This window comes from Trichechus manatus, unplaced genomic scaffold (genome assembly GCF_000243295.1).
Source record: "Trichechus manatus latirostris isolate Lorelei unplaced genomic scaffold, TriManLat1.0 scaffold00213, whole genome shotgun sequence".
NCBI classification, from domain to species: Eukaryota; Metazoa; Chordata; class Mammalia; order Sirenia; family Trichechidae; genus Trichechus; species Trichechus manatus.
Window position 1 is genome coordinate 3,091,173 of NW_004444149.1, and position 27,441 is coordinate 3,118,613.

General features: G+C 53.5%; 4 protein-coding genes across 4 annotated transcripts in view; 3 read left to right on the forward strand and 1 right to left on the reverse strand.

Annotated features, from left to right (window-relative positions):
* The first annotated feature begins 406 nt into the window (after positions 1–406).
* On the forward strand, positions 407–4,049 carry JTB (jumping translocation breakpoint). Its single transcript, XM_004388584.2, has 6 exons — positions 407–2,030; positions 2,300–2,401; positions 2,546–2,583; positions 2,778–2,860; positions 3,273–3,352; positions 3,729–4,049. The coding sequence occupies exons 2-6, from the start codon at positions 2,319–2,321 to the stop codon at positions 3,883–3,885; spliced, it is 441 nt and encodes a 146-aa protein (XP_004388641.1). The 5' UTR covers positions 407–2,030; positions 2,300–2,318; the 3' UTR covers positions 3,886–4,049.
* A 32-nt stretch (positions 4,050–4,081) lies between these two features.
* CREB3L4 (cAMP responsive element binding protein 3 like 4) lies at positions 4,082–8,706 on the reverse strand. The gene is made up of 10 exons (XM_004388585.2): positions 8,668–8,706; positions 8,368–8,545; positions 7,683–7,929; positions 7,407–7,528; positions 5,662–5,754; positions 5,424–5,530; positions 5,231–5,299; positions 5,023–5,107; positions 4,775–4,871; positions 4,082–4,640 (listed from the first exon to the last, which is right to left on the reverse strand). Exons 2-10 carry the CDS (start codon positions 8,539–8,541, stop codon positions 4,447–4,449), a joined length of 1,188 nt encoding a protein of 395 aa, XP_004388642.1. The 5' UTR covers positions 8,542–8,545; positions 8,668–8,706; the 3' UTR covers positions 4,082–4,446.
* A 6,278-nt stretch (positions 8,707–14,984) lies between these two features.
* Positions 14,985–18,781, forward strand: SLC39A1 (solute carrier family 39 member 1). The gene is made up of 3 exons (XM_004388587.2): positions 14,985–15,218; positions 15,393–15,523; positions 17,207–18,781. The coding sequence occupies exons 1-3, from the start codon at positions 15,032–15,034 to the stop codon at positions 17,861–17,863; spliced, it is 975 nt and encodes a 324-aa protein (XP_004388644.1). The 5' UTR covers positions 14,985–15,031; the 3' UTR covers positions 17,864–18,781.
* A 461-nt stretch (positions 18,782–19,242) lies between these two features.
* The window catches only part of CRTC2 (CREB regulated transcription coactivator 2), a 10,785-nt gene continuing 2,586 nt past the window's right edge, over positions 19,243–27,441 (forward strand). Inside the window, exons 1-11 of the mRNA XM_004388588.3 lie at positions 19,243–19,536; positions 22,643–22,744; positions 22,827–22,943; positions 23,704–23,765; positions 24,396–24,464; positions 24,632–24,735; positions 24,836–24,865; positions 25,035–25,099; positions 25,219–25,268; positions 25,392–25,636; positions 26,092–26,498. Coding sequence (XP_004388645.1) covers positions 19,384–19,536; positions 22,643–22,744; positions 22,827–22,943; positions 23,704–23,765; positions 24,396–24,464; positions 24,632–24,735; positions 24,836–24,865; positions 25,035–25,099; positions 25,219–25,268; positions 25,392–25,636; positions 26,092–26,498 — 1,404 coding nt within the window. The 5' untranslated portion in view covers positions 19,243–19,383. The remainder of the gene's footprint in view (positions 19,537–22,642; positions 22,745–22,826; positions 22,944–23,703; positions 23,766–24,395; positions 24,465–24,631; positions 24,736–24,835; positions 24,866–25,034; positions 25,100–25,218; positions 25,269–25,391; positions 25,637–26,091; positions 26,499–27,441) is intronic.

Genomic DNA, 27,441 nt, shown 5'->3' on the forward strand with positions numbered 1-27,441 from the left:
CTCTGTCCGGGACCCTCTATTGTGATCCCTGTCAGAGCAGTCAGTGGTGGTAGCCATGCACCATCTAGTTGTGCTGGACTCAGTCTGGTGGAGGCGGTAGTACTTGTGGTCCATTAGTCATTTGGACTAATCTTTCCCTTGTGTCTTTGGTTCTTTTTATTCTCCCTTGCTCCAGATGGGGTGGGACCACTGGAGTATCTTAGATGGCCGCTTACAAGCTTTTAAGACGCCAGACGCTACTCACCAAAGTAGAAGGTAGAACATTTTCTTTATCAACTATGTTATGCCAATTGAGCTAGATATTCCCTGAGACCATGGTCCCCACAGACCTCAGCCCAGTAATCTGGTCCCTCAGGGAGTTTGGATATGTCTATGGAGCTTCCAGGATCTTGCCTTGGACAAGTCATGCTGGCTTCCCCAGTCCTGTATACTGTCTTACCCTTCACTGGGGTCCCGATTATTTTATTAGCTCCCATATGTGTATGAAGTTTATTTTAAGTACCTCCTGCAAGCGGTTGGTGGTTCGAACCCAGCAGCTGCTTGGTGGAAGAAAAGGCCCGGCGGGCTGCTTCCCTAAAGATTACAGCCCCGAAAACCCTGGGGAGCAGTTGTGCTCTAACACATGGGGTTGCCATGAGTCGGAATTGACTCCATTGTAACAAGTTATTTGTTTTTAACCTATCTACTGAACATCTAAGAAAACTCACACAGTCCAGTTATCTGGGAGGCTGCAGACACACATACCTGAAACTAAGCAGAAAATGATGGCAGAATTAGGATAGTGACTAATATATTACCAGATAGTAAAGCATGATGAACCTAGAATGTCACTGCAGTTCTGATCACATATTGAAGTTTAACTTTATGCGGATGGAAAGCAGGCATAAATCTCTAGCCTGGGAGTTGACAGTCTGGGCTCAACCCTCACTTCTCTCACTCACTAGCTGGGTGACCTTGGATAAGTCACTTAGACTCTCTGAGCTTACTCATAAAACAGATAATACCAACTCTGTCTCCTTAGGATTATTGCAAGGATCAAAATGAGTTAAATGTTAAATCCAACAAGTATGGTAGAAATATGAGGCAACATTATTGGGGAAGAATAAAGAACTTCCATATACATTTCATTTGAACCTCGCAAAAAAACCTAGAAAATGCACATTAGCATTTCCATTTTATACTTTTAACACTGAGAGCCACATATTGTCCTTAAGGACGCATAATAAGCACCTGAATCTAGACTCAGTACTTCTCAGGACTTCAAATCTCATGCTCTGTTCCTTGCACTAATGATTATTCCATATTTTGTAGTAGCAAAGGAGAGATAAGAACTTTTGGGGACATTATTCAAAGGACCAGCTCTGGGGAGTGGTTTAGCAATAAGCATGAGGGGAAGTGACATCGTTTATCTGTTTGGAGAAGAGCGGTAACCCAGCGATAGAAGGTTTAATGTTCGCCTTGTGTCTCAGGTATTCCTGCTCCTGCAGGGAGGAGAAGGTTCAGTCAGTTTTCCTTCCATCCCTGGACCGCCAACCCAGATTCTCCACTACATCGTCGGGGGCGGGGAAAGAAGTTGGAGAAAGGTGTCAGAAAAGCTTAAGCTTAATGGGAATCCTAGGGTTTTAAGGAAGGAGCAAAGTCCTAAGAAGAAGACGTATTGTCTCCTTGCTCATCTAGCCCAAAATGGGCAAACCGAGGCGACAACCCAGTGAGCAGCGAACCGAGAACCCAAATAAGCCTCGATCCCGCCATTTCCTCCGTTCTGGCCAAAGACTACCAGGACCATAATGCAACGGTGCGCCGAGCCAATGGGCCACCGCTCGCTGCACAAACGCTGTGAAACCCAACTTCCAGTGAGCAGCTGGCGAAGCGCCGCCGGCCCGTAAGGACTACAAGACCCAGCGAGCGACCATCGCGCGCCGCCGCCTTGAACGACCGGCTTCGCTCGGAAATCCCGGGCCCAGCTGGCGGACCAAGCATCCCAGAATCCCCCGCGGGACAACATGGCCGCGGCGAGAGCGGAAGCGGAGGTGAGGGGGTCCTAGGCTCGTACGGCCCGTCGGGCCTTTCCTCAAAGAAACTCAGGGTCCCGGAGAGGGGAACTCAAATCCGTGTCTCACAAATGCGTACTGACTTTTGTCGCTGTGGTCATGGGGACGTCCGATAGAGCCTTTGCCCTGATAGGCAAGCCCAGAATTCCGCAGTCCTGACCTGGAACCTCCGGGAGGGCCGCAGAGTGAGTGTCACCTCTGCGCTCTGGAGGAGGCACGAGGCCAGTCAGGTCCCTCTGTCCCGACAGGTGCGACACTAAGCACCCCATGCCTGCGGGCGCGGGGAGGCATGGCCTCCCCCAGGGCCGCCGCCTCTGCTGGTTGCTCTGCGCTGTCGCCTTGAAGTTCTGGTAAGGAGGAGCCGAGGGGAGGAAAAGGGAGGGGACCGGATGGTCCCCGCCCCCGGGGATGGGGGCGCTGTCCGTGGGCCGTGCGGGTGAGGGCTGTTTCTGGCGTCTGATTTCTGCCCCTCTCCTCCCGCTTACCCCCTGCAGCCACGCTGAGGCTCCAGTTCGGGAGGACAAGCAGTCAGGTCAGTGATGACCTGGGAACCCGACTCCCACCATAGTTTTGTTTTACACCCTCCCATTTACGAAAAGCAGAGGTGGAAAAGGGCGGCACCGCAGGGAATGAGGGCATTCGCTCTGCTGGGAGGTTGGATGGGCTGAGCCTTTGAGAGAAGTCTTCTCTGAATGGTCCGGGGCTGGCATTTCTCTCTCCCTTTAGTGAGCACCTCAAACTTGCAGTGCTGGCTGGTGGAAGAGTTTGTGGTGGCAGAAGAGTGTGCCCCTTGTTCTTATTTCCAGGCTGTGAGTATCGGTTTTGTCTCTCTCATTTCTCACATCCACCCAGCCGCCAAATCTTATTAAGTGTGCCTTTGCATTGTCTTTTCTTCCTTTTCTTTGTAGTCTCGGTATATGTCCAAATCTGAACTTGCCTTCCCTATGAAAATGTGACCCTTTCTTTCCCAGTTAATGGCATTATTCAGCTGCTAACCATTTTTAATCCAGCAGGCTCTGGAATCTGTTTCCTCCTTTCCTAGAGCATTGCCCCTAACCGTGTAACCACCACTTCCACCGTCCCCAGCAGAACTCTTCAGTAATCTGTTACCTAGCAGCTCTGAGCCATAGCTCCGGGCACCTGCCCCTTCTGAGTGGCAGCCTTTCTGCTTCTCCTTGCTGCCCCTTCCTGACATGGCTTCTGGTCCTTTTTCCCTGGCAGAAAACTATCCCTGAGTGCAGTTCCACAGGGTACGTGGAGAAAATCACATGCAGCTCATCTAAGAGGAGTGAGCTCAAAAGGCAAGTACTGTTCTTGTCCCTCAAAACCTCCAGGATCACCTCCTCTGGTCCTAGCTGGTCCCACCTCTTCTGGTCGGCAGGTAGCATGGCATATTGGGAAAAGGAGAGATTTGGAGTCAAATTACTTGAACACAAGTCCCCGCCCTACTCCTTAGCACTATGATACTGGCTGTATTTTCTCATCAGTAAAATAAGTTAATGCTACTTCTGCTTGCCTCACCAATGGGTAAATTAAATGATAAATCGGCGAGGGATTTACGTCCTTTGGTCTCTTCTTTTCCTGTTGGGTATAGCTTGGTTAGACTGAAGTGGAAGGGATATTAGAGGGGGAAGTTGGCTGGCCTTTTCTGGAAGTAACTGTTCTTCCTGCCCTCAGCTGCCGCTCAGCGGTGATGGAACAGCAGTTGTTCTGGAAATTCGAAGGGGCTGTTGTGGTTGTGGCCATGGTCTTCGCTTGCCTTGTCATCGTTCGTCAGCGACTATTGGACAGAAAGGCTCTGGAAAAGGTCCGAAAGCAAATGGAATCCACATAGCCACATTCCACCCTTTTATCCTAGGCCTTGGAGACCCCACCTCACACAGAGGAAGTGGAATGGACTGACTTGTGCCCCGGTTCTTGGGAACCTTGGTGTGGTACCCTCTCTTTGCCCATTTTCTTCCAGATCATTAATGAGCAGAATAAAAAGCGTAAATAGTTTGTTTTCTTCCCCGCTGCAATTTGGTTTGAGGCAGGAAGTCATGGGGGGCAGAGAGGGGAACAGGGTGGCAATTTTAGGCCCTAGTTTACCAAGTACCTATATTCCCTCTACTACTTATTTAGAACTCCCTGGATACAATTTCAGCTGAAAAGTTTATTTCTCATCGAAAACTTCAGTTTTCCCTCAACGCCCTCCCCCAAGAAGAAATAAAATCACAGATACATAACAACAGTATTGAGGTGCCAGCTTCACATAGGCAGTCCTGAAGTGGTTCAGACCCCTGAGGGCAAAGACTTCTGAGGGAGAATCCCAGGAGGAGGCAGCACTATAGAAAAGCCTGGAGTCCTTATGGCAACTGGGAAGTGGGCCAGGAAGGACGGCCGTCCCAGCTCCAGCTCACATCTCATCCGCATGCAGCACAGTTCTCAGGAGCCGGCTGGGGCCGGTCTTGCCTGCCATCTTCTCAGGTCGTGTCCTCATTGAGCCATTTGTACCCTTGGCCCCAGATGGCCCCCTCAGTCTGGACTCTACCAATAGGGTCTCCAGATTTTCTGGCATGTCCTTGTGGGTCAGGATATTTCTGGAAACCACTATGAGGTGAAGGAAAAAGGGCAGTAGTAGAACGCTCCACTGGGTCTAAGGACCTCCCTCCTGCTTCCTGACGGCTGGGGAGAACACGGCCTCCCCTTGCTCACCACGGGTCGTCTCTGCCCTTGCTGCTCACCTCCATGATGCTGGTAATCCTCAGGCCCAGCTTCTGGTAGGCCCTGAAAGGGGCTGAGGCTGGGCAGGATGATGAGAACCAGGGAAAAAAGAAGGATCTGGAAGGAAGCAAGAGGACATTTAGGCTGTGGGGACAGTAAAGGAAAGGAGCAGACGGCAGAGTGAACAGAGGGGCTTTGGAGTCATCAGGGATGGGAAGATAGGTGTGGCTGGGGAGTGGGGGGCAGATGGGAAGTAGACTGATGGTACCAGAACACAGGTGCTGGTCTGGGCAGCTTTGTTGGAGGTTTGAGCAATGAGCGTCTGCAGCTGGCGGAGCTGAGCCACCAGGGAGCTGGGGAAGGAGGAGTGAAGAGTCAGTATCCCCTAGGAACCAGCGCCCACGAGTGGGGCCCCAGCGTGCTTAGTCCTCCCCCAGCACACCCTCGTCACTAGCGCACAGTAGGCTTGCGTTTACATGTTGCGCCTCTCCAGCTCCTGCACTTTGGTCTGTAGTTCCTGGTTCTGTGCCGAACAGGCAGCCACCCTGAGGGGTGTGGAAAGATGGGACAAAAGTCGGCAATCGTGTGAGCCCCGACCTTGTCTGTCTTGGTGAGGAAAGGGGCCCAGACTTGGCCCCCAGGAAGCCAGAAATGTGAACCCAAACATACCTGCTCTCTAACCCATCAATGTACTCTTTCTTCCTCCGTCTACTGTCCTGGGCCGACTGCTTGTTTCGGATTTTCCTTCTGACCTTCTTGAGAACTCTCTCCTCTGCCTGAGGGCCCATGATGTGTCAGTCCTGGGTCGTTTACCTCCCCAAACAACCCCTATTCTTCTCTCGAATCCTGGCTCCTAAAAAGCCATGGTGGGGCTTGGCTTGGGATACCCCTTGGGGAAGCATGTTACCTTGGTGAGGGGCAGGTGAGAGGGCAGGGAGACCCCTTCCTGCCCCAGCAGATGCTTCTCTTCATCAGTCAGGAACAAGGTTTGACATGGGCGCTGGTGGAGAACAGGAAAAAGGAGATGGGAATGGGGAGAGGGTCATCTCATATCCAGCACCCAAGTTGCTCCCCCTGCCTGCCTTCTGGAGACTGCTTCCTATTTGCACTGGAGAATAACTCCAGCCTAGAGGTGCGGGGCAGAGACCTTAATTCAGACCCCAAGGTCATGCCAGGCTCTGGATCTTCACCACCTCAAGCCAGAGACCTCAGGCTGAGAAGGGAGAGAGGAGATGGTTTTGTCACATCCTTTTCAAGACCCTGTTGTGCTGAGCAAGCTCAGGGGCCCAGTTCTGGTCTGAGTCTCCCCAAATCTTAGGAGTACCTGAGGAGGACCTGAAGGAACTCACTGTGGTGGAGTTTGCTTAATCTCCCTATAGCAGGCAGGCAAAGGATACTTTCAACACTACCTTTTGGCAAGTGTGTTATCCAATCTCCCATCAACCACAGGGAGCTCCCCTAGGGCAGTGGCCCGTTCGCCCCTAGGTTTGAGCCTCACTTCACAGACTGAGGCTCTGCGCTTCCAGACAAGGAACTGCCCAAGGGCAGCCAGCCCCAACAGCTCACAGCAAAGTATTAGGAGGAGGGTAGATGGCTTCTGTGGTTAACCTGAGCCCATCAACTGAGTAAGCTGCCTTTCTAACTAATACTCCTTTTTGTAAGATTTGTGCTTCACTTTGTGACTGGAAAAGAATTTGCTGTGGCTTTTGCGCCCTGACGGTCTTTGGCTTTGGGCTACACCATCTCTTCTATCTCTACCTTTTCCTGATCCTCACTTCTTTGGTGGAACAGGAAGTATTAGTTTGCTGGAAGTATTAGGGAGGTGTCCTTCCCAATCCACCTAACTAAAACCTCAGAGTAAGGCCTGAAGGACTTCATTTAAAACAACTACAACAAAATCCTCAGGTGCTTCTGATGCACACCCAAGCATAGAAGCATCAGACTTTTCAAGGTCCCTCAACCCAAGATTTCTAGGATTCTAAGATGCTCGGCTTCGTATCCCTGCTTCACCACAGATTTACAGGGAGGCTAGAAGCTGTTCCCTGCCTTTTGGGCACAAGGAATAGTTTCCAGGGTAAAGAAACGAACGGTGACCCGAGCGCAAACCCCTCTCCGCCGTCACTATGGGAACCACACAACCAGCCTCCAGAAGGTATCTGAGGTGGTTAGCTGTGCTCTGATCACTCGGCTACCCTGGAGCCTGGCCAGTGGGTGCCTGCCGGGGCAGCCGTTCCAGTGGAAACATCACTGCAGTTGCTTCTCCTCCTTCACCCTATGCCCAGCAACCAGGTGGATTCCCAGGGGGCCTGTCCCATTTCTGTGTCCTGACCGAAGGCTGGCACAATGGCTCTGGCTGAGCATACAGTGCACGCAAGGTCTGGGCTTGCTCCCGAGCCCTGTCCCCAGATTCCCTCACCCCACCTTCTTAACTGAATCATCATCACCTTACCCCCAAGGGCTTCTGTCTCCCTTATCCTTTGCTGCTTCTAAGGTTGCCCAAGTGTCCCTCGTCCTCAGGTCTGGTTCCACAAAAATTGGGGCAAATGCGGGGTTCATCATCAGTTTCCTCCTCTGTCATTCCCCTCTCCCTCATCTGTGTAGATATATATGTGTGTGTCGGGGGCAGTGGATCCGGCTGATCCCGAGACTCACCAAGGTTGCAGGAGGCGCTGGGGCTATGGTGCCTGCTCTGGGCAGGATGTGGGCATGAGCATCAAGGGGCAGCTCGCTGACCATGCAGGCATCTGGCATCATAAATGGAGGGCTCCACTGATCTGAGGGAGACATAGGCGGCTAGGGAAAAAGAGTTGGAGGACGTACCCTAGTGGTAGCAGGGGCTGGGCAGCGGCACAGATTGGGGCAACCCCCTCAATCCCAGGGCCAGGGCAGGACCTGAAGGACATTGCCCCCTTCCCACAGAGAACTGACCTAGCTGAATGGAAATGAGCCCTACAGCTGGCCCAACTTCCCCCTGCATGCTCTCCAGGGCCCCTGCCTCATAGACAACCTCATAGAGGGCAGGGGAACTGGGGGCTCTGGGGGCAGGGGGACTGTCTGGATGGCCAGGGTCCTCAGAGATGCCACTCTCACTGCCAGGAGATGCTTCTGAACAGTACACCTCGTTCGGATCAATGAAAAGCTTCAGGAAGTCTTCAGGCTCGCTCTCTTGAAGACCCTACGGTGGGAGAGAGTGTGTGTATACAGGGAAGAATTTTGGAAGTCCTACCTGGTGGCACAGTGGTTAAGAGCTCTGCTGCTAACTGAAAGGTCAGCAGTTCAAACCCACCAGCCGCTCTGTGGAAGAAAAATATGGCATTCTGCTTCTCTGAAGATTTACAGCCTTGGAAACCCCATGGGGGCTGTTCTAATCTGTTCTAGAAGGTCACTATGGGTCCGAACTGACTCAACAGCAACCGGAAACCTAACATCAAACCTAGATCTCTCATGCTTCAGTTTCCATCCCTTCTCTCTTTGGGCATGGGGATAATTACAACTCACTATTTTGGAGGCTCCCTCTTCTGACCTTTGTCCAAGTGGAGGCCGAAGCCTCTTGGGGCTTCCAATCACAGAGCTGTGTCTCAATCCCACCCCCACCCCCACCCATCACACTCACACAACCATGGCCCCCACTGGACGTCCAGCCTTGCAGCCCCTGTTCTTGTTGCCTAGTCAGTGGGACCTCTGGAGGAGGACAGTGGAGTCCTAGCTCCAGGAAGGATCCTGTCGAGAAGACATCTTCTGGGGGCTCCAGCCACACATCCAGCAAGTCAGAGTTTCCGAAGTTCATCTTTCTGCGGGGAGGAGTGTTTGTGTGTGGGAGGGGGAAATTGCAGACAATGCTCCCCACCCCAGCTTGTAGGTTCCTCATGCTCCTTCCTCCGTTAGCCCCTTCCACACATGCCCACCCCCTCACCTGTCCCCCGGGGATCTCGCCTCCGGCCTTATCTCTCTGGTTCAGACAAATGGGCCCCTTGGGCATTACCTGCTCCGAAGACAGCCCAGGCCTGCCAAGCCAGCCTAGCCCGCTGACGGCCCCAAACACTACACCTTTTCTTTCCTCCAGGATCTCACATCCTGGACCTGCCCTGCCAAACCCCGCCCCCAGCCTGACACCAGGAAAGTGGGTTGCACCCGGCCAGGAGCTGCGGTAGGGGCGCTGTATCTGGGAGCAGGGGACTAAGAGGCTGAAAGTCCACAAACCGGATTTAAGGACAACATAGGTAGCCACGCCCTTTCTGCCTCAGTTTCTCCTAGCAATATTAAGTCTTCTTCAGGGTTTGGTGGTTCCTCAGGGAAGGGTAGAAATGGCTGTGACTGGAGCACAGGACGCTTGGGTGCCTGTTTTCTGGGCATCGCTTTTGTAAGTGGGAGACCGCGGCAGGGTTGAATACAAAAGTGTAGAATCAAGGCACTTGTTTGAGGTTTACGGAGCAGGCTTCCTTTCTGGCCTCCCAGAAGGTTTTGAGGGGCAGGGCATCGAGCCAATGGAATTACCTGCCCAAGGCAGGCTCCACCCTAACTGGTCAGAATGGAGCGTCAGAGAAGGAGCCCGGCGAATGGGGCGGGAGTACGTATTTGTCAGGCGGGGATTGGGTTGCTCGGGACCAAGGGGCGGGGCTAGAGTCGAAAAATAAGTTGGAAGGAAGTTGGGCGAAAGTTCCGAGAATGTGGGTGGGAGAGGCCTGGTTTGGTTTCGCTTAGCACGTGACTGCGAAGCCTAGGTTACCTAGGCCGGGAGTAAATAATCAGTTGACCCAGATTACTTGACAGAGCGCTGGCTCAGCCGGCGGAAAATCGCGCAACCGCTGATGTCTGAGTCCGTAATCTGTGCATCATTATTCCATTGATAAAGAACAGCAGTTATATATACACACACTGTTAACTAACAGGGGGACAAAAAAAAAAAAAAAGAAAAAACCAACCAAACCCGTTGCCATCGAGCTGATGCCGATTTATAGCGACCCTACAGCGACCCCATAGGACAGAGTAGAACGAATAATCACTGCACCACCAGGGCTCCTCAAGAGAGGGACAGGGGTCTGGAAAACTGCGACAGTTTTTTTCTTTTTTTAAAGCCCTTGGGGAATTTGTTTTACCGTTTGCGTCTGATTACCAACACTATAGGTCCAGCATTTGTATAGTTTACAAAATATTTCATAAACATTGTTCGCTCAATCTCCAATAGCCCTGAGGCAGATAGGGCTAGCAACACTTTACCCATTTTACCAATGAAGAGACACAGAGAGGTCAATGACTAGAAAGTAGTGTTATGGATTGAATTGTATCACCCAAAAACAAAACCCATTGCTATCGGGATGATTCCAACTCATAGCAGCCCTGTCGGACAGGGTAGAACTGCCTCATAGAGTTTCCAAGGAGTGCCCGGGGGATTCGAACTGTTGACCTTTAATGGTTAAGCAGCTGTCGCACTTAACCACTACGCTACAAAGATTCCTCCTGAAGTAATGTGTTGTAAAACCCCTATACCTGTAGTTATACTCCTATCAGAGAATGGGTTTTCTTTCTTATGTTAACGAGATAGTATTAGTTTAAGGTGTATTTTAAGTCAATCTCTTTTGAGATATAAAAGAGATTAAACAAGGAAGTGAGCAAGCAGAGATAGGGAGATGGGGAAGAGGGACGCCAAGCCACATGAAGATCACCCAGGAGCAGAAGTTCGAAAGAGACAAGGATCTTCCTCCAGAACCGACAGAGAGAAAGCCTTTCGCTAGAGCCAGCACCCTAAATTTGGACTTCTAGCCTCCTAAACTGTGAGAAAATAAATTTCTGTTTCTTAAAGCCATCCACTTGTGGTGTTTCTGTTACAGCAGCACTAGATGACTAAGACAAATAACCCATTGCTGTCGAGTCAATTCTGACTCATAGCGACCCTACAGGACAGAATAGAGCTGCCCTATAGAGTTTCCAAGGAGGGCCTAAGAAAAGTAGTAACACTAAAACTCAGAGGTTTTTTGTTTTGCCTCGTTCTAGTGTCTAATGGTCCAGGAATTCATTTCAAATAAAATTATGCAGCGATACTGATATAGGTACGATTTTCATCTGCCTGCCTCTCCAGTAACACCCAAGGTAAAGGGTAGCTGTGTGGGTAAAGCAGGACAGTTGGGGTGTCGATCCAGAATTTAATCTGCTATTAATTCTCGTTGTGAAGATTTGAACGGGCTGATGGTAGAGACAGAAACAGGATCTAACATTTATTGAGTAATTATTATGTATCAGGCATTTTCCTGTTACTCCTAATCCTCACAGGAACTCAGAGCTGGTAGAGAAAAGTAACTTTCTCAACATTTGCATGCTGAACCCTTGCTCTTCACATCATACCAAACTGCCTTTCTAGGACTTTCTTAACAAGTCTGTCTTTCCTGCTCATCTTCTCCCTGAATCCTGCTCAAGTAATAAAAAGACAAAGCAGGCTTCCTAGTTGATGCAGAGATCTAAGGAAAGCAGAGCTGTTCTCGCTTACTCTTTCCTAGAGCAAGAAGGCAAGTAAATGTCTGGGCATGTGCAGAGATGATTAAATGGAAAAATAGCTTCAGTTACTGTTAGAATTGGAAGGAATCTCTGCTATCATCTGCTGGTCTAACTTCCCTCTTTTCTCTGATTGATCAAGCAACAGAGTAGGAAAATGACTTACCAAAGCTCACATATCCAAATTAAAGCAGAGCTGGGATTTAAGTCCAGGTGTCCTGTCTCCCAGACCATGATTACATGTTAATGTCACTAATTACCAATCGTGAAAGCGTAATTCGCCGCAGTTAAACCATCGCACATATAATATTCCCTGGAATAATCTGCTATTACCTCTAACAGTACTTTTTTTTTTTTTTAAATTAAGAGCTTGGAGTAGCAATGATAATTATTAGTACCTGATGGGACACCAGTACCACATTTCACTTCCCTCCCGATCTTAGAGCCCTAGATGATTCCTTTCTCAGAGACCCTTTCCCTCAATAAGTCCTCACATTCCCCCTTTCCTTAAGGAAGTTGCTGGCTTCCATTTCCAGAGCGGTATCAGAGATGTCACTGTCCTTTCCTTGGGCAATGTCTTGGTTATCTAGTGCTGCTATAGCAGAAATACCGCAAGTGAGTGACTTTAACAAACGGGAATTTATTTTCTCACGTTTAGGAGACTGGATATCTGAATTCAGGGCGCCAGCTCCAGCCAAAGGCTCTCTATCTGCTGGGGTGGGGGGAAGTTCCTTGTCTCTTTCCAGCTGCTATTCTTAGGTTTCTTGGTGATCATGTGGAATGTTTCTTCCCGTTTGTGCTTGCTTGCTTGCTTAATTTGCTCTTTTATATCTCAAAAAAGATCGATTGAAGACATACCCTACGCTAATACCACGTCATTAACACAGCAAAGAAAACCCATTCCCGAATGGGATTCTAAAGACAGGTATCCAAAACCCAAGCCAAACCCACTGCTGTTGAGGCAGTTCCTACTCATAGCAACACTATAGGACAGAGTAGAACTGCCCCATAGGGTTTCCAAGGCTGTAAATCTTTAAGGAAGCTATCACATCTTTCTCCGGCCAGGTGGCTGTTGGGTTTGAACCATCGACCTTATAACCAGTTAGCAGCCTACCAGTGAAGTGTTTAACCGCTGCGCCACGAGGGCTCCTTCACCACAGGTATAGGGGTTAGAATTTACAACACATTTTTTGGGGACACGATTCAATCCGTAACAGTCAGTAAGGCTTTTTTGCCTTTGCAGAAAAGAATTATCAGAATCGGATGAGCCCCTGTCTTTATTTTCTTCCTTTGTACGCTCCCCTCCCCTAAGGTTGGAAGAGGGTTTTGATAGCACAGGTTTGTAGGGGAAGAGGATCCAAGTTGAGGAAACAGTGAAGATCCTGAAGTGATAATACCTTGATGCACTCAAGGTACAGTAAGGAGGCCCACGTGTTGGAGAGTAGGAGAGTGAGAGCTGAGGTTGGAGAGAACCCTTGGGGCATGATAAGGATGGCAAATTGGCTGTGCTGAGAGGCTACAGAAGTTAGCTCCAGCCAGGACCAAATTACTGGGCTGAGGGCCGGGGACCATGGTCTTGGGGAACATCTAGCTCAACTGGCATAACATAGTTTATAAACAAAATGTTCTACAGCCTACTTTGGTGAGTAGCGTCTGGGGTCTTAAAGGCTTGTGAGCAGCCATGTAAGATACTCCACTGGTCTCACGTTGTTTGGAGCCAGGGGGAATGAAGAAAAACAAAGACACAAAGGAAAGATGAGTCCAAAGCACTAATGGACCACAACTACCACAGCCTCCACCAGACTGAGGCCAGAACTAGATGGTGCCTGGCTACCATCGCTGACCGTCCTGACAGGGATCACAATAGAGGGTCCCGGACAAGGCTGGAGAAGAATGTAGAACAAAATTCTAACTCACCAAAAATAAAAAAAAAAAAAGAGGAAGACCAGACTTACTGGTCTGACAGAGACTGGAGAAACCCTGAGAGTATGGCCTACTGGACACCCTTTTTGCTCAGTAATGCAGTCACTCCTGAGGCTCACCCTTCAGCCATAGATTAGACAGGCCCATGAAACAAAACAAGACTAAATGGGCACACCAGCCCTGGGACAAGGACAAGAAGGCAGGAGGGGACAGGAAAGCTGATAATGGGAAGCCAAGGTCGAGAAGGGGAGAGTGGAGACATGCCATGGGGTTGGCAACCAATGTCACAAAACAATACGTATACTGTTTAATAAGAGACTAGTTTGCTCTGCAAACCATCAAAAGTACAATTTAAAAAATTTATTTAAAAAAAAAAGAATTAGCTCAGGCCACCCACCGGTGGTGAGGAAGGGATGATTTTCAGAAATGTCCTGTTTTTCCCCTTTCCCGATTCTGCCTTGTTTTTTCTTTCCTGCGGGTAACTGTGGAGGGAAGTCAGGCGAAGGAAGTCAGTTTTAAGACGGGAAATGCCTTCCTTTTGGCGCCTCAGTGCACTGTAGGGGTCTTAGAGTCCTCTAAGAGATAAGATAAGTAGACTTTGGCCACAGGCCAGGCACAAGTCCTCAGTGAAGACGTGGGGCGAAGGACTTGGGAATGTTGGGGGGGAGGGGGAGACGGACTTGGGACAGGCAAAGAAGCACTAGCCTTGCCCGCGACAATTCTAGCTTCCGCTTTAAAAAAATCTCCCAAATGATCAATGTTTTTACCGACCCGCCAGCTCGGGCCCACGGGACCTGCACAGCTGCGACCCAGGTTCCCACCCTCTAGGTCCTCTCCTCGTCCCCTCCCTAGCTCTCCCGCACGCTCTGCTCGCCCCCCTCCTCCGCGCGTCTCCGGCCGCCGATCTCTGATTGCTCCTCACTCCCGTCACTCCCAGTTAGCCCCGCCCCTCCAGCGCTGCCATTGGCAGCCGGGGGCGGGTACGCAGCGGCTGGGAGTGGGGGCGGGGGGAAGGAATGAGGAGGGGGCGGGAATTCCCGACTCCAGGCCGGAACCGAGCGGATACCATGTAGAGAGACCCTCGCGAGGTGAGTGCGCGCTCCCGGGCGTAGGGCTGGGGGTCTGCCGCCCGGGCGTCCTGAGGCCCAGGAGCCGGAGCTGCAGTTCTCACATTCTTCATCTGTTTCCCGGGACCCTGGCGGCTTCAGACCCCGCTTCCCGGAGTCCGGACTTCCAGACACCGCCCTCAGTGTCGACTCAGCCCGCCCCGGGACCCCAGACCCTAGGACCCCTCTTTGGTAATTTGTCCAGACGCCCCAGCCTGTGGTCGTTCTCTGCTTTCGGGGAGATGGTGCTGGGGAAAGGGGAGCGGGAGAGTGATCCAGCACCCCAATTCGTCGTGTCCAGGTGGTCCACGAAGCCTATCTGGGACACCTTCCACCACCCCGAGCCCCCTTCGCTTCATCCACTCCTAACTAGGGTAGGGGCCGGGTCTCTACTGTCATTAGAGGACCCCGAGCTCTGGGTTCTGTTTGGAGGCAGCCCCTAGTTCTCTGGAAGCGCCAGTGAAAGTGTAATGAGATATTCACAAGACCCTTCTCATGCCTCAGTTTCCCCTTTGCTGGGTCGCTGAATAAGTCATTTGGGAGGGATAAAGTCTGATGAGGCGGAAGAAGAATGTTCCCCTGTACAGAGGGGATGAGTCACCCTGGGTTGGGGGAGGTCATCAAGTGGCTGGGGTGAGGAAGGAGCAGACTCTGTTTACCAGCCTTCCCCTTGCTTTGGCCCCATCTTTGCTTTCACGACTGTTCCCCACCCACTGTAGTCTTTTTCCTAGGTCTGACAGTCATTGGAACTACCGAGTTACCATGGGGCCCTGGGGAGAGCCCGAGCTCCTGGTGTGGCGCCCGGAGGCAGTGGCCTCAGAGTCTCCAGTACCTGTAGGACTGGAAGTGAAGTTGGGGGCCCTGGTGCTGCTGCTGGTGCTCACCCTCATCTGCAGTCTGGTGCCCATCTGTGTGTTGCGCCGGCCAGGAGCTAACCATGAAGCCTCAAGTAAGTCATCCCTTGCGGCCACGGAAGGTCTGAGTCTTGGAGTAGTGAAGGCTCTGGGGCTGGGGGAGGCACCCTAAGGATGGGAAGACAAGAGTAGGCATTGCTTGGGTTGGGGGAGAGGGGGCTGGAAGGCGTTCACTTGCTCATTCCCCTCTGTGCTCCTCTCCTGCCCAGCCTCCCGCCAGAAAGCCCTGAGCCTCGTAAGCTGCTTCGCAGGAGGTGTCTTTCTGGCCACCTGTCTCCTGGACCTGCTGCCTGATTACCTGGCTGCCATAGATGAGGCCCTGGGGGCCCTGCATGTGACGGTGAGCACTAGCCAGGCTGCGTGTGGCCCTGTGTACTGGGAGTGTTCCACGTCTAGGAGGGGTGGTCTGTATGGATCTGTTCAGGTGTCACTCGATGACTGTATGGCAGGCTCGTGGCGTGTGACCTTACGAATTGTAGTTTTGGGTATGGGGCACAAGGCTTTCTGTGGGCTGCCTTCCCCACTATGCAGTCCAGACCCCTGTGAGACAGTGTGAGGAACCTTATGACCATGTGTGGGACCTACTCTGGGGGTTAATAGTGCTCCAAGAATGAAGTGGCTCCCACCACTTTCCTGATGGGCTGGGAGTAGGGGTTTCGGCAGTCCTAGGAAGGGTGGGAGGTGAGTCTCGGGTCCAGTGTTGCTGACGAAAACGTCTGTGGCCCAAGGAAGTGGGATGTGGGGAAAGATCACATCTAAGGCATAGGAAAAGCTCCTTATAGGGAAAAATGAGCCAGCTGGGTGGTGGCGCTGGAAAAAATCCGGGTCTCTCTTCTGTCTTCCCAAAGACCGAGGAAGTCACACTGGATGTAACCCTTTATGTGTTGTTACCGAGTGACCCTGTGTCTCCATGTGACTGTGCATACGCCTAGCCTGAATGTCTCTGTGACAGTATGTGGCACTGTGTGTGTTTGAGGAGCCGGGCCAATGTGTGGCCCTGTGTTTGTGTGCCTACATGAGACACTTTGTGTATGTCTACCTCAGTGGCTCTCAGCCAGGGGTGATTTTGGTCTCTGGTGAGCATTTGAGAATGTCTGGAGACGTTTTTGGTTGTCACAGCCAGAGCAGGAGGGGTCGCTACTGGCATCTAGTAGGTGGAGGCCGGGAATGCTGCTGAACATCCCACAGTGCACAGGCTAGCTCCTCACAGCAAAGCATTATCTATCCTAAACCTCAACAGCACCAACGTTGAGAAGCCCTTGTCTACATATAACATATACCTGTTGCCGTTGAGTCACTTCCGAGTCACAGCGAATACAAAGTGGTATACAGTCACACAGATGATGGTGTCACTGTGTTACATGGAAGGAGCCCTGGTGGTGCAGTGGTTAAACGCTCAGCTGCCAACCAAAAGGTTGATAGTTCAAACCCACCAGCTGACTCCACGGGAGAAAGATGTGGCAGTCTGCTTCTGTAAAGATTTACAGCCTCAGAAACCGTATGGGGCAATTCTGCTCTGTCTTATAGGGTTGCTGTGAGTCAGAATCGACTTGACAGCAATGGGTTATGTTCTATATAAGGAGCCCTGGTGTGCGGTGGTTAAACTCTTGGCTGCTAACCGAAAGGTCAGTGGTTTGAACCCACCAGCCGCTCCACAGGAGAAAGAACTGCCCTATAGGGTTTCCAAGGCTGTAATCTTTACAGAAGCGAACTGCCACATCTTTCTTCCACGGAGTCACTAGTGGGTTCGAACTGGCAACCTTTTGGCTAGCAGCCGAGCGTTTAACCACCGCACCACCAGAGCCCCTTCTATATAACATAGTGATACAACAATCTGTGTGATTGTGTGTCACTTCGTGCCCGTGTCATCGAGTGACTCTGTATCTTTATGTGACTTAGAGTTACCGTGTGTTTGTGTGGGACCCCAAGTCTGTAACTGGGCCTCCACCAGACTCTGCAGCTTACTCCCCCTGCACATTCTTGGCATGTCTCCTGAGCTGCTTGCTGCCTCTTCTGCCCGCAGCTCCGGTTCCCCCTCCAGGAGTTCATCCTGGCCATGGGTTTCTTCCTGGTCCTGGTGATGGAGCAGATCACGCTGGCTTACAAGGAGCAGTCGGGGCCCCCGCCTCGGGAGGAGACGAGAGCTCTGCTGGGAACAGTGAATGGTGGGCCGCAGCACTGGCATGGTGGGCCAGGGGTCCCCCAGGCAAGTGGAGTCTCAGCAGCGCCCTCGGCCCTCCGTGCTTGTGTCCTGGTCTTCTCCCTGGCCCTGCACTCGGTGTTTGAGGGGCTGGCAGTGGGGCTACAGCGAGACCGGGCTCGGGCCATGGAGCTGTGCTTGGCTCTGCTGCTCCACAAAGGTATCCTGGCGGTCAGCCTATCCCTGAGGCTGCTGCAGAGCCACCTGCGGGCACAGGTGGTGGCTGGCTGTGGGATCCTCTTCTCGTGTATGACACCCCTGGGCATCGGGCTGGGTGCAGCTCTGGCAGAGTCAGCCGGGCCACTTCACCAGCTGGCCCAGTCTGTGCTGGAGGGCATGGCAGCTGGCACCTTCCTCTACATCACCTTCCTGGAGATCCTGCCACAGGAGCTGGCCGCTTCTGAGCAGAGGATCCTCAAAGTCATTCTGCTCCTAGCAGGCTTTGCCCTGCTCACTGGCCTGCTCTTCATCCAAGTCTAAGGGGCTCCAGAAAGGGCCAGGGGAGGTTGGGTGGCAACCTCTCTCCCTGCTCCCCCCCCTCCCGCCTAAGTGTATATAGAATAGGCAGGAATGGGGAAGGGAGGCACTGAGGACCAAAGAGGTCTCCAGGAGCTAGGGTCGGAGCCTTTGGGAGCCATATAATCAGTGAGAAGGAAGGGGGCAGACAAGGCCCAAAGGACAAGAGATGACTATAATCAAGAGACTTAGGATTAGGGAAGACACTGACTGCTAGGATCAGGGGTGAGACACTACACACAAAGGCAAACTGATATCCAAGAGGCTGGGGGTGGGCACCCAACTGCTGTGTATAGAGAGGGCATGGTCCCAGCGTTAGCGGTCCAGTTGGTTCTAGCCCATTTCAGCACTCTGCCACTTGGAGTGGACCCCTCCTCCTTTTCTTATCTCCTACTCTTGTATCTCCCTCTTTGGTTTTCCCAGGGGGCTAGTGCCAAAATGGCCTCTTCCTGTCGGTTTTGATACCTTCTCTGGCTTCTCCAGTCCTGTTCCCTCCTCTGTTTTCAAAGTGCCAAATAAATGCCCTCCCTCTTTCTCAAAGCACAGTTATGGCACTGAGCCTTGCCCAGCACCTCAGCGAAGGACCTGGGGTGGGGCAGAGATGTTTGTTGGGCTGAGTTGCGGGGGAGGTTGGCAGAGCCTCCTGCGGCTGCACCCTAGGGATAACAGGACATGGACATGGTCCCCATGCCCAGACGATAAACACTGAGCTGCCAAACTTTTTTATATCAGAGGAGCCTAAGGGGGAGAAGAGGGGAGGCTCACCCTTGGGGTTATTTTTGGGGAGGGAGAGCTGTGCGTTAAGGGCCATATTCTCTAGAATCTATTTTACTAACTGACCTGTTTTGGGACATGTTACCCAAATAAAAGCTGTTTCTGTAAGTCTGTATAGTGTCTGATGCATTTGTCTTGGGAAGGGGGTGGGCATGCCTGCGGGGTCCTGAATGCCAGATGTTTACAGCTGTTTTAAGTCCCTGGTCTGTTTTTTATGCAGGCCCTTCTGGTTCCCGTCCCTGAAGATGACCGAATTTTACTCCCTCGTCCCTTCCTTCTTCCCTCGTTGTCTCCACCTCTTCCTTCCCGCTTTCCTGTCCTCTCCGTCCTTAATTTCTCTCCCCCACGGCGGGGGGGGGGGGTCCTTAGTCTTGGGACCAATGTGGAACTACGCTTCCCAGCTTGCCCCGCGCAGGGAGTAGCCGAGGGGGAGGAGCAAAGTGCCCAGTTCCCGGAGTCAACGGGGCTGCTGGGAAATGGTGTCCATTTCCTCTCCGTGCTGCGTGACTGGAGAGGCCAAGGCGTTACGTAAACAAACTACAGTTCCCGGCGGCCCCCGCGCACAGCAGGTCAGGGCTAGGCTGGGGCCGGTTCGCGGTGCTCGCTGAGGCGGCGGTGGCGGCGGCTACGGCTGGAGGAGCCGGGCCGCAGCCGGCGGCGGAGGCCGTGGCTTGTACTGGGAGGGTGGCGGGGAGGGACAGGTGAGGAAGATGGCGACGTCGGGAGCGAACGGGCCCGGCTCGGCCACGGCCTCGGCTTCCAATCCGCGTAAGTTTAGTGAGAAGATCGCGCTGCAGAAGCAGCGTCAGGCCGAGGAGACGGCGGCCTTCGAGGAGGTGATGATGGACATCGGCTCCACCCGGGTGAGGGGCCGCGCCGCGGAGCGGGAGCGGAGCGGAGCAGTTGCGGAGCGGAGAGCCGGGAGCCGAGAGGCGGGGCGGAGCAGGGGCGGGAGCCGCAGCGAAGGAGGCGGAACGGGGCTGCGGGAGTCGCCGTCAGGGTGGTGCGGGCTGGAGGCGGAGGGGTAGGAAGATGGATTTTGCGGGGGGTGGCGGAAACACTGGAGAGGTTGGGGATGTGGGAGCGACTGGGGGCCGAGTGCGCGAGGCGGGAGTGTGCGGGGCGGGGGATGGTCCCCTGAGGCCGGGCGGAGGTAGGAGGTGGGTGGCCCTTGTGCATCCCTGAGTTCACGCGGGGTTTCTACCGAAGCATCCCCAATATTGGGTTATAGGTTGGGGGAGACGGTCTTCTTGTCCCTAGTCTGTCTTCTCTGAGTTGGTGATCCCCAGATTGGTCCCCCTGCCCAGCTGTGCCACTCTGGGTACTTTGGTGTCTCCGGGAAAGGCCCCTTGAGTGGTTTGAAGAACAGCGCCGGGTATAGTGGGGCAGGAAGTCCCCTCCTGCGTCCCGTCCTATTGCTTCCTTTTTCAAATACTTTTTGTGGTTTTCTGACGTGAATGAAGGTGAGATCCATTGCTCACAGACGGGTGCTTGGTGTTTTGCCCTGGCAGCGTTGGAGGAAAGGTAGGGCTTTGATTCCTGAAACCCAGTAACCGGTTGGCTACAGGTTATGTGGAACCTGATGGTTTGCTGAGCTTTCTAGGGAGATGGTTGCTTCATGATCCAGTTTATTGGGTACCCTGTATAGGAAATCTTCATTCCTAGGAAGTTCCAGAAAGAAGACAGCCTGGCAGAGCTGCCTCTGAAGCCCCTTGGGCCCTAGTTTCTTGCTTTCTAGGGCCGGATGTCAGAGGGGATGGGTGGGAGTTTGCCCAGCTGATATGCAGCCCTAATTTAGGGACACATTATTCTCAAAACAGCAGGTTAGGGTATTGCAGTGATTTCTCATGGCAGGGAGCTGGAACAAATTTAAGGGGAAATGGTGGAACATAAACACCACATTTCGGGGCTCTTTCTGCTAGCCTAAGATTGCATCTGTCTCTGACTGTGACTCTGACTGATTGTATTTTTGTGTGTACCTCCCTTGACTCTTAGTCTTTTTGTGAGTGTGTTTTTTTTCCCCCTTTGAGTCTCTAGGGACCATGTGCCCCAGTTTGTGGGGAGTCAGGACAGAGTGATGTGGAGAGGCAAATCTGGTGCGTGTATATGTGTGTGCATGTGAGTGTGGGTGTGGGTGTATGTGTGTGTGTGTATGTGTGTGGGTGTGTATGGGTGTGTATGTGTGTGGGTGTATGTGTGTGCATGTGTGTGTGTGTGTATGTATGTGTGTATATGTGTGTGTATGTCTGGTGTATGTGCATGTGTGTGGGTGTATGTGTGGGTGTGTATGTGTGTGTATGTGTGTGGGTGTATGTGTGTGCGTGTATGTGTGTGCGTGTATGTATGTGTGTGTATGTGTGTGTATGTCTGTGGTGTATGTGCATGTGTGTGGGTGTACGTGTGGGTATGTGTGGGTGTGTGTGTATGTGCGTGGGTGTGCATGTGTGTATATGTGTGTGCACGTGTATGTGTGTGCGTCACTCTAACCACATGAGGATCTGATTTAATTTTTGACTGCCCCCCTTTGGGAGTTTTTGATCATGGTGGGGGCAGAGGCGAGAGGCTGGGAGAGAGGCCAGTGTCCAGCTGACAGCTGGAGGCCCTGTCCTCTGCACTGTGACTTGAGCAGAGGTGTGGTGGGGTGGTAGGGCTTATATGTGCAAAGAAGGAAAGACTGAGAGAAACTCAAAGCAGGGTCTTTTATCTGTGTTGTGCCTCAGTCTATCAAAAGGCACACCACCCTTCCACCTCCTTGCCCCTGATGGGTGGCTGCTGCGCAGAAAAGTCTAGTGGGCACACATGGCCAGGGCCTGGGGACCCAAGAGTCCAGAACTAGAGATAAGAGACCAGGGGCTCAGCCTCTCATCTGGCCAGTTGGGAGGGCTCGCTTGAGGCAGATGCGGCTCTGGGGGCCTATCCTGCCAAGAAACTGGACTTGCCGTACATGTTAGTAACAGTCTTGAAGTGATCTAGAGCTCAGCATAGTGCTCACTGAACTCACTGGGCTGACCTCTTGGAATAGCAAGTCAGTTCTGACGTTGGCCTAGGTACAGCAGTGTGACCCTGGAAGCTCCTGGAGCTTACTCCTCAGCCACCCTCCTCCCCATGGCCTTGCCCTGGGTCTGTTTATTTGGCTAATGGCAGTGGCTGAGCCTCTGAAGTAGGTGCTCACCTCTCCCAGAGGGACATGAGGTCTGTCGACAGACTGAAACCATGCCAGGGTGCGGGTTGTAGCCTTACCCTGGCTCTAGGCTTCTCTCCCGAAAGCGGAGGTGAGGCTAGGGAGATGGCTCTGGCCCACCCCCACGCTCCAGGTTTCCTGCCAGTTCAGGGGCCTTAGCATGCAGTGGAAGAGTGTCCCTGGGTTTTGGCACTGTTTTCCAGCTAGGAGAGGCGTCATTCCTTGGGTGTTCTAGCCCTGGCAGGCACCCTTCTTGGGGCTGGGCAAGTGGCAGGGCCTGAAAGCCTGTGCCCCTCCAAAGTGGGGAGGAAAGAGGCTGGCAGTAATAGCCCGGTGGCATCCACCTGTGGTCTTCCCCTTATCTTTCAGTTAGTCCTGGACACAGCTGGAAGGAAAGCAGAGTCACCTACTAGGTACTCTTCCCTGGGAGTTAAGCCATGTGACTAGCCCGGGGGCTCCTAGAAGCCCTTCAGGGACTCTGCTTAGACTGATGCCAACTGGGACCGGCCCTGAGCAGAGTGTCAGGCCCTGCCTGGCAGGGTGATGCCAAGCAATAGTGATTTCACTGGTGAGGGGTTGGCTGCCGAAGGCTGCGGTGGATTGTTTGCCCCCGCTCTCAGTGGGCCTTTTCCCCAGCACTGGTCTTTTTTGTTTTTTTTTTTTCTTCCTAAAAAGCACCTGAAAGCAGCAGCAGCAGAGCCTGATGACAGGGATGGATGGTAAGGGTGGCCGAGGAGAACAGTGCTTAGGACCCTCCCTGACACTCCCGTTTGTTCCCCATCTCTCAGTTACAGGCCCAGAAACTGCGGCTGGCGTACACAAGGAGCTCCCATTATGGTGGTTCTCTGCCCAATGTTAACCAGATTGGCTGTGGCCTGGCTGAGTTCCAGGTGAGTGGACACCAGCCAGGGAGGAGCAGAAGCTCTCAGGCAGCTCCCCCTGCTGACTTGATGCACCTGTCCCTTTTGGCAGAGCCCCCTCCACTCACCTCTGGATTCGTCTCGGAGCACTCGGCACCATGGGTTGGTAGAACGGGTGCAGCGAGATCCCCGCAGAATGGCGTCCCCACTCCGCCGCTATTCCCGCCACATATCCTTCACAGGGGGTTTCAGGGTTCTGGAGGGACGGGCTTCCTTAGGGGCTCATGGTAGGAAGGGGCTTTCAGTGGTGTTCTTCCTTCAGTCCTGTCCTTCTCCAGGAGCTCTCCCTTACCCAGCCTCCTTGAAAAGTGACCATTTGGCCCATGTGTCAGCATTGGCTCCTGTGACAAGGACTTGCTGTTCTGAGGCTGCACCCTCCATCTCTGGCTGACGCTGACTGCCTCTCTTCAGCTCACTCTTTGCTGCCAGAGACAGGACTCCCTGATACGTTTCCTGCTAAAGGGGGTTTGGTCACTCTGCCTTCCATTCCTCCTCCATTTCTCCTCGCAGTTCTGTCCTTAGCTTTCAGTCGCCGAGCCCTCCGCAGACCTGTTCACCCCAAGCGCTGCTCAGATGTTCTCCTTTATTTCTCCAGCTCCGTTAGGTCTGATTCCCTCTTCTTTTCCGTTCTTTGACCCTATTGTTGCCCCTTGTAGAGGAAGAGGAAGGTGTATGTTTCTGGCAACAACTTACCTGGTGCCTCCATTATTCTCTCATCTGGTCTCTTCCGGAGCCCTGGTGGCGCAGTGGTTAGGAGCACGGCTGCTAACCAGCCGCTCCCTGGAAACCCCACGGGGCAGTTCTACTCTGTCCTACAGCGTCCCTGTGAGTCGGGGTCGACTCGACGGCGCCAAGTGTGCTTTCTTTGGTTTGGTCTCTTCTTTCTTTTCATCCCCTTCCCACTTTTTTCCGTAACTGGTGCTGTTCACATCGACAGTTCTCCCTACAGTCCTGCCTACATATCTCCTCCCCCGGAGTCCAGCTGGCGAAGGTAAGTGTCCAGGACAGACAGAATCTCCTGCCCACTCTCTGACATGTCTCTGGAGGGAGCTAGGATTGCTGGGCTAGGGTTTCAGCAGTACCTCCTCCCATAGAGGCTGGCCCGGGAGGGGTCGGGGGCAGGTGCAGTAGGTGGGTCAGAGTCCAGTCCCGGCCGTATTGACCCGAGTGGCCGAGCCTTCCAGTGCAGCCAGGGCGGGACCAATGGGAACTGTGACCAGGCTGGGGTGTGTGTAAAGGGAGGGGATGGCAGGGAGGCAGGGCAAGAAACCGCCTCCTGTCAGCAGTGGTGTTTGGGGGTGGTCTGGCACCCCGAGATTTCTGAACTCCTCCCCTTGTCCATGTCACTGCCTGTACTCACGCCAAGCAGAATCGCTAGGCTCCGAGATTTCCATTCAGTTTGTCCTGGCAGAGAAGTTGAGAAGTTTCCAGATCTCTTAGATTAATTGGGGGCGGGGGTTCATGGCTCAGAGACGTTAGAAGACCCAGGAAGACAGAAGCGTGATCCTGGCTGCCCAGCGCTCTCCACCTCCACCTTGGCTGCCCTACGCTTGCCAGACCCCGTGCCTAACCTTCTAGACCACTGCTCGCCTTCCTCCTCAAGACTGTTTTTCCATCACAGGACGATGCCCTGGGGCAGTTTCCCTGCAGAGAAGGGGCAGCTGTGTAGACTACCATCTGCACTGAACAGGTAATTGCCCTCGTCTTCTTTAAGCCATGTCTCTTTCTTGTCTCTAGTTTCCTGGGGCCCTCCTCCCTCACCCCGTCCCAGCCGAGCTAGGGTTTTCTCTGCTGGGCAGGGTTTAGGGACCAGGAAGACCTGTCACTGGTGCCAGCTCACCTCTGCTTCCCCCACAGGACAAGCTCTGACTCTGCCCTTCACACGAGCGTGATGAACCCCAACCCCCAGGACACGTATCCGGGCCCCACACCTCCCAGCGTCCCTCCCAGCCGCCGTGGGGGTAAGTGGCCATGTCCCAGGTTAGAGAATAGCCAGGGAGCGTTTGTTTGAAGCAGGTAGGCAAGTGGGCACTACAGCCAACTCCACCACCTCCCTTACAGATTTTCTAGATGGTGAAGCAGACTCCAAAGGTATGCGTTCCTCATCACCTGGGGGTCCTGGATTCCTGGGCTGGCGTTGGAGGCTTTGTGCAGGGCCAGGGAGAGCGACTCCCTCCTGCCTGCCTTTGCCTCCTTGCCTCCTGTCCCACCTTACCAGCTCCTCCTCCTCCCCTCCCATCATCAGTCTTTCTCTTTCAAGTCCCTGCTATTGAGGAGAACTTGCTAGATGACAAGCATCTGCTGAAGCCGTGGGATGCTAAGAAGGTAGGTGTGGGCCACTAGGTGTCACCCGCTGTCCCTCTCCTTCCCATGGGGCAGGCCATCCAGGGTCCTCGCCCAGCACTCGCCTCCCTCGTTTTCCATGCTCTTTCTTCTCCCCTCAGCTGCCCACTTCCTCCTCCCGGCCGCGGTCCTGTGAAGTCCCTGGAATTAAGTAAGTACCTCTGGGAGGCGTGCTAAGGTGGAGGGAGGACGTGCCAGGAAGTGTGGGAGACCGACCCCGGTCTTCCCGGACCGCTGCCCCATTTACGTCTTTCTCTTCCTCTCTTTCCCCCAGCATCTTTCCGTCCCCTGACCAGCCTGCCAGCGTGCCTGCTCTCCCTCTTGTCATGAACTCGGGAGGCTCCCTACCCGACCTCACCAGCCTGCACTTCCCCCCACCACTGCCCACCCCTCTGGACCCTGAAGAGACAGCCTACCCCAGCCTGAGCGGGGGCAACAGTACCTCCAATCTGACCCACACCATGACCCACCTGGGCATCAGCGGGGGCCTGGGCCTGGGCCCAGGCTATGATGCTCCAGGTGAGTGGCTGTCCTGGCCGTGTGCCCAGAGTGTGCCGCCTGCCTGGAGGGACAAGGGGAGGTAGATTGAGAACCTGGGGTCTGCCTGTGACTGCCACCCCAGGATTCCCTCACTGCAGTGTTCTCCTCTCACTGCAGTGTCCAGCCAGTGAGAACTGGTAGGTGTGGCTTTTCCTAGGAAGGAAATGGAGAGCAGCCCCCAGGTGGGCAGTGCCAGCCTCGCTGTTAGGGACACAGTGTCCAGCCAGTGAGAACTGGTAGGTGTGGCTTTTCCTAGAAAGGAAATGGAGAGCAGCCCCCAGGTGGGCAGTGCCAGCCTCGCTGTTAGGGACAGAGTAGGGAGGACATCGTGTTGCCACCTCCATAGTCTGGTCACTGCTACCCATTCCAGGCGGAAAGGGACCCAGTGCCCATCAGTAATGTTGGCATCTCTGGTTTTTTGTCTGTGCCTGCAGGACTTCATTCACCTCTCAGCCACCCATCCCTGCAGTCCTCCCTAAGCAATCCCAACCTCCAGGCTTCCCTGAGCAATTCTCAGCCCCAGCTCCAGGGCTCCCACAGTCACCCCTCACTGCCTGCCTCCTCCTGGGCCCGCCACGCACTGCCTGCCACGTCCCTGGGCCACCCCTCACTCAGTGCCCCGGCCCTCTCCTCCTCCTCTTCCTCCTCCTCTACTTCATCCCCTGTGCTGGGCGCCCACCCTTACCCACCTTCCACCCATGGGGCCTCCCCCCGCCACCGCCGTGTGCCCCTCAGCCCCCTGACTTTGCCTGCGGGCCCAGCCGACGCCAGAAGGTCCCAACAGCAGCCGCCCAAACAGTTTTCGCCAACAATGTCACCCACCTTGTCTTCCATCACTCAGGTATGCGTGGCTGCCTTCCCTACATGTCTGTCTCCCTCCCCCTTCCTTCTGCTGAGTTCTCTTTCCCACCCTCTCTTCTCAGTACCTCATCTCCTATCTTCTCGTACCCTGTCTTATCCATCCTCCTTTCTCTGTTCTTTACTTGCCCATCTTTTATCCATCTCGACTCCTCTTTGCTTCAGAGTGTAAACCTTGTTGGTTAAGCATTTTGGCTTTTAAATCCTGGCTCTGTTTCTTACTAGCTGTCTCCTTGGGCAAGTTATTTAATTTCTATGACCTCAATATCCTCATCTCTAAAACCAGGATGACATTGTGGGGATCCAGCAAAGTAACAGTCACCGAGTCTTTAGCACTGTGCCGAGCCCAGGGACAAGCTCGGATGTGGTGGTTTATCCTCCCCCTTTTCCGTTTGTTCTGACCTTTTCTTGTTTGGGTGTTGATTTTCTCTCGTGCCCCCGGCCTTGTCCCGTCCCCTTTCCCATTCCCTCTCCTTTCAGAGAATTCACACCGTAGAGTCCAGTCCTTTTCTTTGACAGATGAGGAAGCTGGGGACCAGACGAGAAATGGCTTTCCCAGGTTTACCCAGCAAGTTAGGGGAAGTTGAACTCTGAACTCTTTCTTCAGGCCTGTTTCCTCGATGCCTGATGCCTGCCTTCTCGGCTCTTCCCCCCCCACATCCGTTTCTTGTTGGCCCTCTCTGCTCCCCTTTTCTTCTCACCTGGGTGCCCTTCTGTCCCTGTCCTCTGCCCTGCGTCCTCCCCCTCCATCGCTGTGCCCTGGAATGTGTGCTCTGTGTTCCATCTTCACCCAGGTCCCCCCTCCTGCAGGAGATGCTGAGGCTGGGCCAGCAGGGGCTCCGCTGTCTCCCAGCCTGGAGTGAGCCTGCCTTCCCTCTCTCCCTCCTCCCTCCCTTCCTTCCCTCCCTCCCTCCTTCCTCCCTCCC